Source organism: Diospyros lotus, chromosome 3 (assembly GCF_014633365.1).
Source record: "Diospyros lotus cultivar Yz01 chromosome 3, ASM1463336v1, whole genome shotgun sequence".
NCBI classification, from domain to species: domain Eukaryota; kingdom Viridiplantae; phylum Streptophyta; class Magnoliopsida; order Ericales; family Ebenaceae; genus Diospyros; species Diospyros lotus.
The window spans coordinates 25,938,407-25,956,405 of record NC_068340.1 but is presented as its reverse complement, the minus strand read 5'-3'; the positions used below and the strand labels follow the sequence as shown (position 1 = coordinate 25,956,405).

Below are 17,999 nucleotides of genomic sequence, written 5' to 3'. Positions count from 1 at the left end.
AGTGAGTTTACACTCTTTATACATCAATTTTTGTGTATTGATCTAATGTGCAAGGTTTGTTGGTTATTGCATGTGATGGTTTCATGCATTACATGATAGTATATAGACACACAACAAAATTTTAAGGTGAATTAGATTTTATAGTCATTTTTAATTTTTACCTCTCTTTTAAAAGAAAAACAAAAAATGACACTTAGTGGGCGTTTTTGTTTCCAAAAAAATGAGTAGGATTTAGGTTTCCATATATTTATATACATATTTTTTTGTTTCAATAATTAGGGACTCGTACTTATCAACTTAACATTTATTCACACTGCATATGCATTCATCATCAAGTTAATATAAATTTTTCCTAAAAGATTAAATTTGACATTGACAAACACATTTTTTACAACAAACAAACGAAGGAATAATAAAATACCACCAATTAAATTAAACGGTCTTCAATTTTTTGGAATACTCTGTTCTTAAGTATATATATATATATGTAGATTACACATTCATAAGATTAGGTTTATCTTCTTCTTCTTCTTCAATCTAAGACTAAGAGTGGTGAGTGGGTTAGGTAAATGAGATCAAAACATTCTAAAAGTTTGGTTTTGGTCTTTATTATTATTATTATTATTTTTTAGAAATCCATATATTCTCCAAGCCGGCCTTTCGGCATATGATATCAGATTCTGCCTGTGGTTTAGTATTTAGTCATTTTTTATCCTGGCTCCTAACCTAACCTAACCTAACCTCAGCTTGTAATTGATACCAGTTTTTGGTCTAATCCCATGATCGGATTCGATGGTGCAATCTCGATGGAAACCACCATACATACACTTATATTCCAAAAAATGGAGCCCATCTCATCTCAAGAGGATATTATATATATATATATACATATATATCTAATTTTTGTTAAGATAAATACAAATGAGTATTTAAGATATTTAAAAAAATAATAATAAGAATCACCCAACTAAGTTGGTAATATGCCGCAAAAAATGGCATTTCAAATTGTTGGGTTGGGCCCACTTTAATTCTTAAGTCATAGAAGAACAATACTAAGATAAAAACGAATAATTAATTAGCTCCCAAATGAAATGATATATAACAACCAGAACTAGAAGTGAACCAAATATGAATATAAAATATTTAAAAAAGGAAAATGTAATAAACAGTTCGATTATGTATGTAGCTAATTAAATCGATCTATATCTTCTTCTACCATATCTTCACACTGTAATCGCACTCTTTGGAGACAATCTTCGACGACGCCGTCAAGTTATCCACCGTCACCCCGCACTTAACCTTAACGGTAATCTTCCATGTCTTAACGGCGCCGACCTTGATCTTTACCGGCGCTTCCAGGTTAAGCCTAAATGGCACCTTCCGTTGCTTCTGATCCGCCACTAACGCCGACAGATCGCCCGTCCCCATGAGAACGTTGGAGCCCCTTAACACCGTCTGAAACACCGTGAAGTTATTCGACGGCTGGTAAAACACCGGCAAAGCTCCGTTAGAGAGCTCGACGTCGGAGTAATAGACGGTGACTGAGCTTCCCTTCTCGTAGTAGATGCCGATCTTGTCGTTAGGGTTTTGGGCTCTCACAGTGACGTCAAATTCCGGCGAGAGCGATGAAGGAGACGTCAGGTTGAAGCCTCGGATCGAGACGTCCTCGACAGAGTAGCTGGGGGATTTTGGACGGAAGACGAGGTAGAGGACGCCGGCGACGGCGGCGAGGACCACGAGCACGGCGAGAATGCAGCACAAGCAACGGCAGCAGGAACCGCGGCGGGGTTTCTTGCGGTAGCGGCGGGCGTTTTCCGGCGGCGGGTAGCGGTAGATTTGGTCTTTGGGGATCTGAACGACGTACGCTCCGAGCGGTGGGGGGACAGGCTTTGCCGGGGGCGGTTGGGAGGGCCTGGATGAGCCGAGGGACTGGCTGTCAGAGAACGTCGCTGAGGATTCGCCAGAGGAGGGTGGGGAGTATCTGGGGTGCACTCGATCGGCCGCCATAGTTGGCGCTGCCAGGGACGTCTAACGTTAGAAATTTACAGACGGAAGGAACAAGATAGATTGTGATTTATAATTAAATGTAGAAAGAGAGAGAGAGAGAGAGAGAGAGAGACGTGACAATTTGTTTATCGTGCTGTGAAACCGCGTGAGAATTGAGGCGCTGGCTTTCCATCGACGGATCGGTGCGACATCGACTCACTGATTGCTTGTCCCCTAAAGGCCATGACCTTCACTTAAAGTTGGGTGTAAATGCATTTTCGACATTTAATTATTATATATATATATATATTTTTTAGGGTGGATTGTGAGTATCTGGGGTGACCTCGTTTTATTAATTTACATTATTGTCCTTCCTTGTCTCCCGTTCCCCTGTACTCGGGAGAGGAATGCAGGCGTGAACAAGGCTTGAAATGACATGACAGCTAAGCCTCGCCATATCACAGACGCTAATTGCGAGAGCGCCGCTGCTGGAAACAGACAGACAATCGCCGATAACGAAAGTCTTCCATTAGCCTAATTATTAGCTTTGATCTTCAAATTAACACGAAGATGAGCAGTAATTTCCTAACTAAAGGAGTGGATTTCGAAAGTTATCTATTCGATTGCTCTAATAAATCGAAAATTACACCCAAAAAAAGAAGAAGAAAGAAGTACATTCGTAGTTTCCTATCGCTTACCGTCGAAGAAGCAGCAGGACGTACCGATCGAAAAAGAAGCATTAATGGAGAACAAATCTAAAGGAGGAGATGTAAAGGAAGAAAGGCGATCGAGCTAATTTAATTACCTGAAATCAGAGGAAGGAGAAACCGATCAAACGCTTCAGTACCGCCGGCGGCAGTAGATCGTGGATGAAGAGCCAAACTCTTGAGTTGAGCGATGTAGAGAGAGAACGAGCGAGTCACCGACTTGTACAAATGGATTTGCAGAGTTGTTAGGAACGAATGATTGGGAAGGAGAGCTTAGTGCATACATGTACAGTCGATTCTTCGATGTCAAGACACGGGAAAACGCGAGACGGCAAAGGAATCGCCCTAGTCATTATATCCCAACGGACTGCGAGCAGGCAAGGCACTGGCACGATGCAAAAGAGGAGGAGAAACCTCGTGGACCGGCATGGGCTTCCCAGGCCCAGTCATCTCGAATTTGGGCCGGTCCGGGCCCGAGCCTAACTTATTGGGCCATCGGCCCATATTTTTGGATCAAGCATCAGAGCCTAATGCAAGATTATGAATATGCGTTGTGTTTATCATATCATATTATTTATAATGTTTAAAGTAATATTATAAACTCAGAGTTATTGGTGGATAAGTAAACAAAATAATAGAAAAATATGTTATTTATTCCACAAAAGATAATAATTTATAATTTAAATTAAATATAATGGTGCTCCTAATAATATTCGTTGTCTTATATTTCTCTTTCTTGTAATATATTCAATAAAATGAAATGACTCATTAATAGTTATACATTAAGAAGAAAAATACCTATCAAATTGATTTATAATTACGAAAGTATTATGTTTGCTGATATTTTCCAATAAAAGTTTCATTAGCACATTATATTATATATGAATATATTTGGTTTGGCTTGAAATAAAAATATATTCAACTGACTTAAAATAAATTATTATTTAAAATTTTGTATTTTCTTGCACATACATTAATACTTTTTATGCATCACATTATCTATGATGCACGTAAATATTTTGGGGGTGTCATTTGGATATTTTCGAAACATTTTATGAATTGAAAAGTAAAGAAATGCTAAAAAATATTTCTATAATTTTAAAAAACTTTTGAAATCGTTTCGTAATATTAGAAAAATATTGAAAATGTGTTTTTGATTTGAAAACGCATTTCCATCCACAAATAGATTAGAAATTGAATTTTTTTTGCTATAACTCAAAATTTTTAATTTTATTATTTGTTTTTAAAAGTATATACATTTTAAAATTTATTATTTGTACTATGTTTGATTTTTTTAATTTATTAATTATGGAATTTGTGTTTATTTTTTATTAAATAAATATTTTTTATATTAAAAATATATTTACAAAAAGACCCCTATATTTTTTCATTTACGCATTTTCAATTCTTACATTTTTAAAAAATATTATTTTTTCATTTTCGTTCGTATCGTGTTTATTTTCTGTTTCTATTATTATACAACTTAACAAGTTATCACATTGAATCTACCATTTTTTTTTCACATTCTTCAGTCTTGTATATGTTAACATAAACATAGTTTTCTTTACAAAATGAATGTATTCATATATTTTAAAGTTTACCACCTTGTGTTCATTCACTTAACGATGAATGAATATGTTCTTAGGATGACCAAAAAATAAAAAAAAAATTAAAATGTTATCTAAAGTTGTTGTTGTTTGAAGGGAATAAAGTTAAATAAAAAAATTTAAGTTTAAATATAACGCTCTCGCCGATTAATTAGGTATTCGTTCATTGTATGGTTCATACGTTAAAGTGTAAAAAAATCAATTATATCAATAAAGGAAATTTATTTTGATCTTAATGACAATTATTTTCGACAATGGAAAGAATGAAAAAAAAAAATTTAGGACTTGTTTAATTGTGTAAAATATTTTAAATACCATTATTTTTTTAAATATAAAATGTTAAAAAATATATAATTATAAATTAAAATTTAAAAATAATTTTTACAACTAAGTTATATAAAATTTATTTAAAATTATCTTTAGTTTAAATTAAAATTATTTTTCTATCCTTGATTTGGTTAAATTATCTTTAGTTTAAAGTTATTTAAATTTTTAAGTTGTATATTTTTTTAAGTTAATGAAGTGTTTAAATAAAACGGGCTTTTAAATTATTAATTTAAAAGATATATTTGGTGATTTTTTTTTCTTATAAATTGTGAGAAGTTCTAAAATGATCAAAAAGAGCATATTATTTATTTATGTAAATAAATTCATTAAAAAATAGTTATAATGAAAAATTATAACATATATTATGATTTAAATTTATGTTTCATTAATATATTATAAATTATATATTATCTATAAATATCTTCAATAAACTTTTATATTATACATATATAACCATATTTATAACTCCACTATCGACAATAGGGTTGCTTGAAGACGATGCGCGATCGTTGGTAATGTTAGGGAGAGAAAGAGCTCGATGGAACTCACTTCCCATGGGTTTTGTTGTCGATTGTTGTCAATAAAATTAGAGATTCTAACTAAAATCTATTGGTATGATGGGATCTAAATAAGGTAACTATTGTCACTTCATCTTCTTTTTTTTTGTGATTATTATTTCTTTTACTTCATCTAATGATCAGTGATAGGTGACAAATGACAACGATACCAGAGATGAATGCAACGACGACAAAGATGAATGGCATGAGGAAGGAGAAGAGATACGAGAAGAAAGAGGTACGAGGTCTTGCAAGAATTTGGGTTAGGGATTTGGGACATGATTGGAAATCTTTAATTTGTTTAATGATAGAATAGTTTTGTAATTTGGTCAAAATCAATTTTTTCTATTTACTTTTTAAGAACCCTAGTCTCATAATTTTAAGTTAAGTAATGTTTTGGCCATCAGATAGATAACTCTACCAAAAAGATAAAAAAAACTTAATCATAGTTTAAGAAATGGTATTGACTAATTTTAAGGCTAATCAAATACCCCTCAAAGACACATCTCAATAAGTACTAAAACTGATTCGATCAAGATACAACCCATAAATAAAAAAAAAAAAAAATTCCAATCTACGATGAACATGTAGTGATAAAAAATTAAGATGATTTAATTGTTTAAGAAAAAATATCATAGATACTCTTCTAAGGAGATTCGATATAATGGATCAAGTATTCTAGTAAAAGTGTAGCAAACTTGAATAATGAGTATGCGTTTCTTGCTTAGGATATAAATTATAAAAATCTTATAAAAAGTAAATAATGAAGTAAAAATTATTAACGAGTTAGAATTCATAAAATATCCCCCATATAATAAATTCAAATTTTGAAAATTTATTGTTATTATACAAAAAAGAAAAATTCGATTGCCTCTTATTGCCAAGAAATTAAATATACTTGAGAATATTAACATAGATGAATGATCTGTTGCTCGTGTTACTCGACACAGGCTAGTGCAGAGAAGAGAATGGGTGTGTGGGTCTCACCCCCAATGGGCCCACACCCTACTCTCTTAATTTGTTTCTGTCAAACAAATATTATATTGTCCGATACAGACAATATAACAAAATCGTATTAACATATTTACTCGTATTTACTTAAGTTGCACTCAAATGTTTTGTAGTTTGGATCATTTATATAGAGATGGTCTGCAATACAAATTAAGATAAGTCTAGAGATCTTAGATGTCTAATTTGTTTTCTTGGACACTTGTTTTGTCACAAATAATGTTAATTAAATCTCAAATAATAATTAAAATTAAACTAATTAAGTTAAAATACACTAATTAAATTATTCGTAAAGTTCAAATTAATCAAATATAAAATAAAAACAAAAAGTCACAAAATATATTTTCTTGATTGGTGATGGTCCAATCACTTGACTCCGTGTCAATTGAGATTAATATTTCTAAATCAACAATTGATAGGGAAGAAGAATCCTAAGAAAAAAGGACGAGAGAATTGTTAACCATGAAAAAAAAAAGAAGAAGAAACAGATTATAGATTTAATATTACCAAGCAATTGTTAACCATTTCTCGTATATATTTGTTTATCTCTATTTATCATTTTCCTTAATTTGTCATTATCGAGGACACAATTTATTTTTTTCGTCTTGGTTTTTTCTCGATTTTGCGTTATATGACCATTAATTTTTTTTCTTCTTATTCTTATTGTTCTCCTTATTATTTTTCTCTATCTTTCTTTCCCCATTAAGTGCATATTCGAAACCATTAGTCTTGACAAACAACAAATCTAAGTTGTCAGAACTCAACGTTTAAGTGACATCAATGGCCAAAATATATTTTTTTGTTGGTTTATTTTTGTTTTAATTAATATTATTTTAACTTAATTAGGTTTATTTAGTTAAAATTTAGTTAACGTATTTTTGTGAAGAAATAAGTATTCAAGCCCAAAAAACTAAACCATGGGTAACCCTTAAACCCATTTCAAATTCGGGTTTCCATTTAAATAACCAAAACTATGGGACTTTGGGTGCAACTTACCCAATTCATTAACTACCCTTAAAGATTAACATAATTATAAAGACCTCCACTCTAGTTCGAGAATGTTATACATATTTTTTGCACCACTTCTTATTGGCTAGACTCAGTCTAATAGGTCGACTCAATCGCCTAAAGTCCAGTAAACCCAACCGAGCTCGTCAGACAATCTCATATATTGCTGAAATCTGAGCTTAGATCGCGGAATCAAGCGAGCTCCCAGTAAGGCTTCCAGCGAGCTCTTAGCGACATACCTAACGAGCTACCAATAATGCTTCAAGTTCGCTGGCCTTATCGATTAGCTCGTTGGTCAAACTATTCAGTTCGCATAACAGCATTGTTACTGAATAACCGGAAACAGGGACTCACCTACTTTATCTGATGCAAACCAGATCCCCGGTAATACGGAGCGCTACTCCCAATTTTATGGAGATGATAAGGACATCTTGTCCCCCATGATATCATTTCCACAATTTTGTATTTTATGCAATTGCAAACACCCCTCACTATAAATAAGGGTTAATAACACCATTGTAAGAGAGATAACACTAATAATATTATACTGTTATTCTGTCAGAATACCCAGAGAACAGTCATAGAGTAGGTATCGTTCTGGCTGAACCACATAAAATTCTCTTATCTTTGCTTCTACTTAGTTCTTCCTTCTTGCATTTTGGCTTATTTTCTCATTACAAGCCTATAAATCACGATCGATTGAATTTCAACGTTGACAAAGAAATTATAAAAACTTCTATTAATATTTGGATCAAATATCAACTAATACCAATACTACTAGTCATTGATAGTTAAATTTTATAAAATGCTAAAAACACCCTCTTATTTTAATTGTTATCCATCTTCTCTCTCCAACAATGTACCTACCATCGCTACTCATTTAGGAATGGTCACGAATCGATTCGGTTATGGTTATATCCATAATTATAATGATGGTTTTACATTCGTAATTATAATTGTCTGATTATAAATTTTTATAATTATATCTATAATTGATGAATTAACCATATTTAGAGTTTCTATTCGTAACCATTTTAATAAATTATATAATTAAATATTTTTTATTAAATTGTAAAATGGGCAACCAACACATAAAATTGACAACTAAAATTGCAAATGCAAATTTAAGTTAGACTTAGATTAATGATAACACAAATTAAAATTGGCCTAAAAAAATTTAATAATTGAAATAAAAATATTAAAATAATTACATATTTTATGGAAAATGATTTTGCTATTTTTAGGATATTATTGTAACATTTGTCTTTATTTCTTTAATTGTAATTAATGATTTTTTTTTTCATTTCTTTAATTATAATAATTATCTCCGTATCCGCATCCGTACGTTTGACTGATTTTAACTATATATATATATATATATCCATCGTCAAACTTGATTATGAATTCTTTCAAAAATTAATTGATTCATGCATGCCCGTCAACAGAGCCCCCATCCCATGCAATCGATCGATCTTTACAATATATATAATATATATATAGGCTTCACTGATGAAAACCTGCGTACGTATAATTGCACAAACCACTTTTGGCCACTGCCGGCTGCCGGTCGATCGGCGGTACCGTCGCCATCTTCACACCGAACATCCGAAAGCCCAGATCAGTGGGTTATGAAGCCAAGTTTGCTGGTGAACAAGCTGCAATCGCCGAGATTAACGTGAGGGACTAGCTACAGCTGACTGTGAGGTGCTTCGTTTCGACGGATCACTTCCATTGATTAATTTGTTTCATTGAGATTAATTAATCCAATTTAAAACTATTGATTTGTTTCCTGTATTTGAGTTTAATTAGCAAGTCGATCGATCGAGGTTGCTTGATTTCAGCGTGCGTGCGTACGTACGTACTGCCGTTGATTAATTTGTTTCCTTGAGATTTCCGATTCCAAGCTATTGATGATTTGTTTCTTTTATTTGGTTTCAGCAAATAGCAAATAGAGGCTGCTTGCATGCGTGCATGCTTGATTTTAGCATATTATTGCCATTGAGATTTGTTCCCTTTATTTGTTTGATTCCTGAGGTAACTTAATAAATAATTAAGGCATTGAATGCATGAATGGTCATTAAAATATTGTTTTCTGGTCATTAATTATACTAGGTTGTCTCAAATCAATTTTATATATGTATATAATAATGGTAAACTTAAAATAATAATAATCAAATTTTACATATTATTTATGAGCTTAATAATCTTATCATGATGTGGACACTTTCTCTTACGGGAATTCACAATTGATCAGCTGTATGATGAGGCAAGCAAGCAAGCAATCAAGCTGCTTATTAACCAGGAAAATCAAACAGCTAGCATAAGAAGATTCCAATCAATCAAAGCCTATGATTGAACTCCATTATCTCTAGATATATATATATATATATATATATATATAAAATACCCACATCGATCGTGTGTGAAAAGTGCTAGGATAATGATTGACGTATCGAAAAGCGCTCTCACTTGGGGTAGCAGAAGCAGAAGTCACCTTTGTTCCAAGGAAAATGATTTGAATTGAATATTATAAATAAGATTAAAATTATAATTTTACCCATATTAGTTATTGACCAATACAAAAATATATCCTGGTCCATTCTTTTTTGTCGTGTACATAATAACATCTCTAAGTCTTATAACTTTTATTTATTATTATTATTATTATTTTCTATTTTTTGTTTTCGAAGAAGAAGTCTTTAGAAAACATTTCAAAAACGTGGGTACGTATAATAAAGCAGCAAACCTCATATGTTTTATTATTTCTGAAACTGATAGCCCTACAAGCCAACACTGAGGGTCCACCATAAAGCATGGTGGCACCTAGCTAGCAAAAGGATTACTCCGGCCGCGGCAAAGTTATCCAAGGCCGGAACGAGGGTGGATCACAGCAAACTGGGCTTTACAGTTTCTGGGTATATATATATATATATATATATGCTTCTATAGACTCTGAAACGAAAGGACGACTAGTCTGGACTATGGACGTTCATTTTGGGACCTTCTACCTAGTACCAAAATGAGCCATCTGGCTTGGAGAGTTCATCGCTTGCCGTTCCTGCTCCTGGCAAGTCCACAGAGAAGTCAACTGGTGCAAGATTGAATGGAGATCCCAGCATAATGCTTAAGTTGTCATAGGTGTCGGCCTCAAATGGGGGATTCAGAACATTGTACTGCGCCTCGAAGCCACCTTGCTGCTGGGGAAGCACCTGAGTAGGAAGCCCATGCCCAGTATTAGCTTGTTCGAACACACTGTTGCTGCCCATCACAGCCCCCTGGCCATGGAAGTAGTTGTTAAATGTGATGTTGGGCAGGGGAAGAACAACCTGCTGATCCTTGATAACTGAGTTGTTTCCTGCATAATTTTCATCATAGGAGCCTAAAAGGTCATTGATCAGTTTCTGGGCATTTTTTGTAAGACCAAGTCCTGATAGATCAAAGGCAGGCTGCTGCACGGAGTGAACTGGCAGAGGAGGAGCTGGCTGGGGCCGGACAAGAGGCGGGGAGTAGGAAATTGGTTGGTTTGGCGGCACAAAGTTTGAAGGCTTGCGTCCATACGGGCAAGTCAACTGATGAACGTCTCTCAAGGTCTGGTTATGGAAGCTACTGCAAAGTTGACTGCGAGGACATTGAGGGAACTCACATGTGTAGACCTGTTTCGGATCCACATGAGGATTCAGATCACCGCTTGGCTTCCTCTTCCTGGCAGAATCTGAGTTGGTGGTGATCCCATTCTTGATTGGATGGAATCGCTTCTGAACCGGCAACACACCTCTCCTTTTCTTTTTCTCTTTACCTTTGTTTAAGTACTCCAGCAATCCAATGCCGCTGGGCTTCAGCTGCTGGACATCAAAGGTTGATTCTTCATCAGACCCATCATCATCATCATCATCATCGACGTCAAACTCACTACAATCGCTAAAAACCAAAGACCCGCCAACATCGCCGAATGACAAAGGGGGGTACAAGCCAGGGTATGCCTCTCGGGCCAAAGCTTCCTCTTGATTGATAATGGCAAGCCAGGTGATACTCTCTTTGGCCGTCATCTTCTCTTGCAAGCACTTAGATTGCCTCACAAGCCTTCGGATCTTAGCAATGTCAGGGGAAATATGCCTGATGACCGCGGTCAGAACACCCACCTTCCACGCCTTCTTCAAATCATGTGGCTTCTTATAAGGCGGGGGGCCTTTATGCTCTGCCGGCAATTCCAGTTCCAACCACCACTCCTCCTTCCCAGTGGGCCACCAAGGCGGCGGAACACCTCTCTCCAACGGGAAACGCCTCTGCGGGGGGTTACAATTCTGCATCAGAGCCGAGAGCAGAGAACCAAGAGTTGTGTCTTGAAGCTCCATCAAACTGTGAGAGGCAGGACTACCAAATTTCAAGCCCTCGTTCTTCCCGATGATTCCATTCTCTGCTTGGAATTTTGATATTGCAGCAGGGCCATTGCGATGAAACCTCACTTTTTCCTTCCACCACTCCCGAAGATTGTCAGAAGCTCCACTCACTGGCTTCCCGCTCTCCGGAACAATCCCGTAAATGAACCCTTGCGCTTTACAAACTTCCATCAACTTCAGCATGTACTTCAGGATTTGACCTTGGGCCCTCGACATCTTCTTCTTTCTTGCTTGTTCCTCGGCCAGTTGTTGCTTGGCACCATCAACAACTTCATTGTCTTTCTTACGCTCCTTGAGCCGCTTCAGTTTCATCCTATCCTTCCACATCCTCCTCCGAAGCTCGTCTATTTCAATGTCTTCATCGCTGCAGTCACCACCCGCTGCTAGTTCTGCTTCATCATGAGGCATGTCTTCGTCAGAGAGGAGGACGGGAAAGAAATCTAGGTCAAGCAATTCCATATCGTCAAGTACTTCCATCATGCAGCAAATCCTGAAACAAAAATTACGAACCAGATTACGCCAAAAATAACAAAACCACTGTTACAACGAAATCAAAAAATTTGTAGCAAACAAGTAAGAGGAAATCATACGACGGATAGAACCATGTATGGAAAAACACGCGGAATTCACATAAAGGAGAACCATGTATGGAAAAACTAGGTGAAAATATCCTTCCAAATTAGCAAGGGCGCCAAGACTTGTGAAGATCACGATTCACAGACAACAAGTACTTTATCCGAAATGTAGACGAGAATAAGAAGAATATCATTGAAAGCCCAGTTCAAGGCAATCCTGAAACTCATCACCTTCTTGAAATCATATCAGAATGCATAACCGACTAATATATAGGAAATGGTCCAGATCCATTCATCCTCCAATTTCATGGGAAAATAACCTAAAAAAGAAAATTAAAATTCCTCCGATAACCGAAAAAAGAAACGATAAGCAGTAGACTGGTTAGATTTCCGGCCAGAACTAGATACGACGGCGACCAAAAAAATTAAACAGAAAATAAGAAAGGATCGACGTAACAACAACTGCAAGTACGTAGACAGAGAGCAGGAAGGACAAACCGGCGGAGAAAACGATTTTCCGGAAGCAACAATAACAAAACCAAGCTTACAAGAGATAAAAGTAGAAGTATGAGAGACGGCTTTGATCCTGACCTTGCAGACGTCCACAACTCGAAACCTGCAGAAACCAAACAAAACAAAACAAGTAATCAGCATCTGGACAGGAAAGAAAACTCGAATCGGACAGGAAGATAACTAGGGAGAATTTTAAAACAACTTGTAGCGGAGAAATGATTCAGATACTTGCCTGGCCTGACTGCAGCGGCCTCTTCCTCTTCGAACGAAGAAGATTGAAAGAGGAAGAGAAAGGTGGTGGTGGTGGTGGCGGTGGTATGATGTTGACAGTGGCTTTACCTCCTATTTATAGCGGGTGAAAAAGGTCCGATTTCGTAAAAGAGCCATTTTCTGGAAATGAATTATTTTCATTTTTGAGAAATAAAAAAAAGGAAAATACATCCGTCCGTTTCCAGGGAGGCGTTTGGTAAACGTTGGGCTCACTCCAATCCATCCTGCTTGCTGCCTACTGCTGCTGCAATTATAACCCCCCCCCCCCCCCCCACATCCACCTGTCCAGTGTCCAGCCACCCAGCCGCCACCCCCCCCCCCCCCCCCCCCCCCTCTCAATTAACCAGCCTTAATTACGTCACCTTTCCATTTTACGCATGGAGCGTGTTTAATCACGTGGTGCAAAGCAGTTTTGCGTTTTCTCTATATTTCTTCCCATAATAATATATGTAATAATGTAAATAAATGGAACGGCTGGATTACATTAGATTTTACAAATTTATTAGTAACGGATAGCCTATCTACTTAATTAAATTGTTAATCATAATAATAAAAGTAGTCTGTCCACGTGATGTGAAGTTCATTCATTAACTAGTTATAGTTTTTTCTTGTTGATTAGGTAGTACTAGTGGCGAAAATTTTATTTATTTAGTGAATCACATCATTTGTATAGCCCTCTGTAGTTACCCACTTGTTAACTATTCATCTAAGTCTTATGTTTTAATTTGCTACAAAAATGACGATGATAATCACGGATTATATATTTTACGATTCAATGTTTTTTTTTTCTCTTTTATGTATCTACTTTCTAATATCATTCAATATTATAGCGTAAAACTTGCAACAAACTCAGCGGTAACATTGATGTCAATAAACAACGTATGTTACTTTTACAGGTTGAGTAAATGACTCCTTTAATAGCTACGACGGTATTTGCGGGTTGCTAAAAAAGTCAAATGCATTAATAACACGACGATGGTGGTGACTCAAATGAATGAGTCGATAAATATTACATAAAAAGGGATGCAGACGGTTTCCTTCCATCGGCATATTCGACATCTGTCAAAACTCATTAATTGAAAATCGTGTATGCATGAATCGGCAGGATTCTGTTCGAGATTACATTGTTGAAACTTATCAAGAATGGTGACGACGATGTTGACACCGTCTTTTTAGTGGATCAATCAAATTTAAGCATGTACAACGTGTGCGTTTTTTATTTCAATAATTATTATTTTTTTACATTTATCAATATTAAAATGTCAAACTTATCACAAACATGACCAAAATGCCAACTTCATTTATGAATAAATTGATAAATACTATTTCCACATAAAATGTAGGATTTTTCTAACATTTGCTAGGGTGCCTCACTTTTTATTATTCATGAATTTATCAATTTATATCAATTATGAGTTATAAAAGAAAAGGAGTTTATATTCACCAATGGTAGTGTTGATATGATTTAAGAAGAACTTCAAGCATAAGGCACAAACATGTCCTTCAAGTTGGGACTTATAGTTGTTTGTGCCCTGAATTTGAATAGAAACCTATCATGTCACTCAAATTTTAATTTTGAACATATTACACACTTAGGTTAACGCGTGAGTTACATGCGCGGTTGAGGTGCGTGAAGACAACACCATCATCTTCTTCTTCGTCATTCCCAGCACCGGTGACCTCTCATCTTCCTTGTCGTTGGTAATCTCTCGCCTTCCTCATGTTAGTGCCGACGACCATCTTCCTTAATAGCGGTCATTAGGGTTGTTGATCAAAAGGAATAATGAAGAAAAAGTCCAATCGCCATGGTCGAGAAGAAGCAAATCGATCGGCTATGGTAATGAAAAGGCAACTCGATAATGACAACATAAACCCATAAGGCCGTGATTGATTGGACCATCCTATCTGCCACCGGCAACTCGCGAACAGTGCGGGTCATAGAGACCCACATCAACAGACCTCCATGATGGCGATGGTAGTACAAGGAAGGCGAACGACCAACCGACCACCCATCTCCTATATTGTAGGCCAGGTTTGCTGCAAGGCTAGGGTCACCAGCTCTGACCTTTGTTGTGTCGTCTGCTACTGGCCCTGTCTCTTCTCTTGGAGAGTCTAGATACATGGTGCATTCTCATTGGCTTGGTCAATGTGGGGCCCACATTAGATTACACGTGTAACTCACGCGCTATGTTTGCTGGATTCAAGTATGTGATTATTACAAAATTAAAAGTTGAGGAACATAATAGATTGAAAATTAAAAGTTGAAAGGCACAATAAATTTAACTTGAAGTTGAGGAATCCAATGACCTTTTATCCAAAGTTGAGGGGAAAACTTCACAAACAATAGAAGTCATGATCCGGTATAGTTGTAGGAGTGCAATTTTGTGCACCTACTTTAACGTAGTTGCATGTTAGGCCATCTCCAATGCTGGCGCCATATCCTCACTAAGTTAAAATTTGAGGAGGAAATCGATAGAAACCATCTCTAACAGATCTCTCTATCCACCGATTTCCTCCCCAAATTTTTATGGAGCTTCAAAAGGCTCTCTACAGTTGAAGAGTGAAAATTTGCTCTCTACATTTCTCCAACGACTCTCTGCTGCATCTAAAATTTGAAGAAGACTCCAACGACTCTCAGTTGCATTTAAAAATTGAAGAAGACGCCAACGACGAACAACAGTAGCGGCGGCGACGACGAGCAACAGCAGCAGAGCAATAGCGACGGAGAAGAAAGAGCACCGGCGACCAAATTCGGGGCCAGAGAAGAACCAAACCTGGCTACTAGTAGCGACAGCGGCGGCTCCAACAGCGACGGTGAAGAAGTCCTTCTTTCAGCATCCAACAACTCTCTTCTTCAAACTAGGTTTATGATTTATATAGACCAGATCAATTTGTATATGTGTATATTTGAAGGAGAAGCAGAAATTGTTTTGGAATTTCTGTGGAATTGTTTGGGAAATTTTTGTGTATTTATTTATTGATTTGTGTATTTAATTATTAATTTTATGTATGTGTATATTTGATTATTTTGTGAATTTAATTAATTATTAATTTTATGTATGTGTGTATATAATTATTTTGTATATTTAGTTATTAATTTGTGTATTTAATTATTGATTTTGTATATGTGTTAAAATTATAAATAAAATAAAATAAATAGAATTGAAATTTATAAAAAGAAATAAATGAAATAGGAAGTGAAATAAAGAGTATAATAGAGAGTGTGGGTTGGAGCACACACAGTTTTCAAGGTAAGTTAAAAATAGAGTGATTTGTTTATAATGTTGTAGAGAGTGGGATAAGGAGATGGGTTGGAGATAGCCTTACCTTCATAAATTTGGAAGGTAAATTCGCCAATTTGTCGGAGTTCATATTCTCTCAATTTTCTACCAAAATTGATTTTGTTAATTTTGGCGCATGGCCCAATGTTATCAACCTGCCCATTTTCCTCATTCATTCTCATCCTTTTTCTCTCTCGCGACTGTCTCTCTTTCGCAATGCACCTTCCGCCATCCGATCCTCCACCTTCAAATATGTGGCGACTGTCGCCGACCCTTTCGATGCCATTTCTTTGCTGCATATTTGCCGCTACCACCTCTCCTCACCGTTATTGGTACATTACTTTTCTTTTCTCTACGATTTTCTTTCACTTTTGGCTTCTTTATGAATCAAATCCATCCTTCTAGCAGTAAGTCCAAAAACGGGAAAAAAAAGTTTATTCTTTTTGGTGGTTTTGTTTGTATTTATTTTTATTGCTATGCATCTACATTTCTAGTTAGGTGTATGTATGTTTGGAATATAAATTATTTTTGGGGGTTTGGGGCTATATGCATCTACATTTGCAATTATTTTTTTTGATATGCATATATGTTTCCAGTTATTTTGTTTCCAGGGAATATAAATGTAAGGGAAGTGAATTTGCTTAGTATTATCTTCATTTTATATCAAAATTACTTCTTGGGTCATTGCGAGTGTTTGATTCATTTTGTGATGGACAGGATACAGTTGTTTTCTTCAACCAATACCAATGGGATCTCTCTGATTTCTAGGGCCCATCAGCTTGTCATGGAAGGTTATAACCGGTGTCAAGTATGTAGAGTTATAGCGAGATAAACATCAGTGTTCTCTTTTGCTTTCCATTAATTTATTGCTCATGTTTATTTGCTAGCATTTTTATCCATGCTTCCCTTTAGGAAAAAAATATGGTGGCAGTATTTAGTACTCCTAACTACTGTTATCGGTGCGGGAACATGGCTGCAATACTGGAAATTGGGGATAACATGGAGTAGAATTTCCTTCAGTTCGACCCGACACCTTGATAAATTAAGCCCGACACCACTCGCAAAACTCTAAATTATTTTTTGTGATCTTAATACCTCAATTGCCTGTTTGTAATCCCAATTTGCATCATCTTGTAGCTGTAGGTTTGTCTACATGAATGAGTTTTGTTTCCTGAGGCCCTTTGTTAAAACATCATTATTTTCCTGTGGAGTTTTGTTTTGCTGCTCGAGGATCAAGAAGAGAATCGTCGAAAAAATGCACCAAAAAACTCTTTTTCTTCTTGGGATTATCGCCCTTGCGTGGTGCCCCATCGCTCGTGCCCTCGATTTTGACATAGGAGGTAAATCGCAAGTGGAAGCTTTGCGTTATTGTGCAGGGTAAAGAATCTAATCCACGACCTACTGGTATAAATCCCAACTTATCGTGACACAACCACTTGACTTATGCCCTAGGGGCACTCTTTTTCTTCTTTGTATATTGTCAAGTGGTGGAAGCAACACTGACAATGATATATTTGTGTTATGTAATTTTATAATTTAAGATAGAAGTTAGGTCTTTGTTTGGGTTTGGGTTAGATGTAGGGGTCGGTTGCCTTCTCTTAGCTGGAAGGTGGTAGCCGAGAATGTGCATACTGTTATTCAAGTTTATAGAATTAGATTTTTGTGTCTTTTGGAGAAAGTTTCTTTCTGCAGCCATCAAGAGAAAGATAAGCCTGTCTATCATGAGATAAGTTTCTTGAATTATAATCAGAATCCTTATATTT

At 35.9% G+C, this 17,999-nt stretch overlaps 2 protein-coding genes across 3 annotated transcripts; both read right to left on the bottom strand.

Moving 5' to 3' along the window:
- Nucleotides 1–1,053: 1,053 nt before the first annotated feature.
- Nucleotides 1,054–3,055, bottom strand: LOC127796443 (NDR1/HIN1-like protein 13). 2 transcript variants are annotated; one of them, XM_052328590.1, is made up of 2 exons: nucleotides 2,792–3,055; nucleotides 1,054–2,015 (listed from the first exon to the last, which is right to left on the bottom strand). In XM_052328590.1, the coding sequence occupies exon 2, from the start codon at nucleotides 2,005–2,007 to the stop codon at nucleotides 1,213–1,215; it is 795 nt and encodes a 264-aa protein (XP_052184550.1). In that variant the 5' UTR covers nucleotides 2,008–2,015; nucleotides 2,792–3,055; the 3' UTR covers nucleotides 1,054–1,212. The 2 variants fall into 2 exon arrangements, with proteins under 2 accessions (XP_052184550.1, XP_052184551.1); XM_052328591.1 differs by lacking the exon at nucleotides 2,792–3,055 and adding an exon at nucleotides 2,121–2,769.
- Nucleotides 3,056–10,208: 7,153 nt separating this feature from the next.
- LOC127796897 (ETHYLENE INSENSITIVE 3-like 1 protein) lies at nucleotides 10,209–12,081 on the bottom strand. Its single transcript, XM_052329304.1, has one exon. It carries the CDS (start codon nucleotides 12,075–12,077, stop codon nucleotides 10,209–10,211), a length of 1,869 nt encoding a protein of 622 aa, XP_052185264.1. The 5' UTR covers nucleotides 12,078–12,081.
- Between the last annotated feature and the right edge of the window lie 5,918 nt (nucleotides 12,082–17,999).

Coding starts and splice junctions, on each gene's coding strand:
- LOC127796443 (XM_052328590.1), bottom strand. CDS start 2,007: ATGGCGGCCGATCGAGTGCACCCCAGATACTCCCCACCCTCCTCTGGC.
- LOC127796897 (XM_052329304.1), bottom strand. CDS start 12,077: ATGATGGAAGTACTTGACGATATGGAATTGCTTGACCTAGATTTCTTT.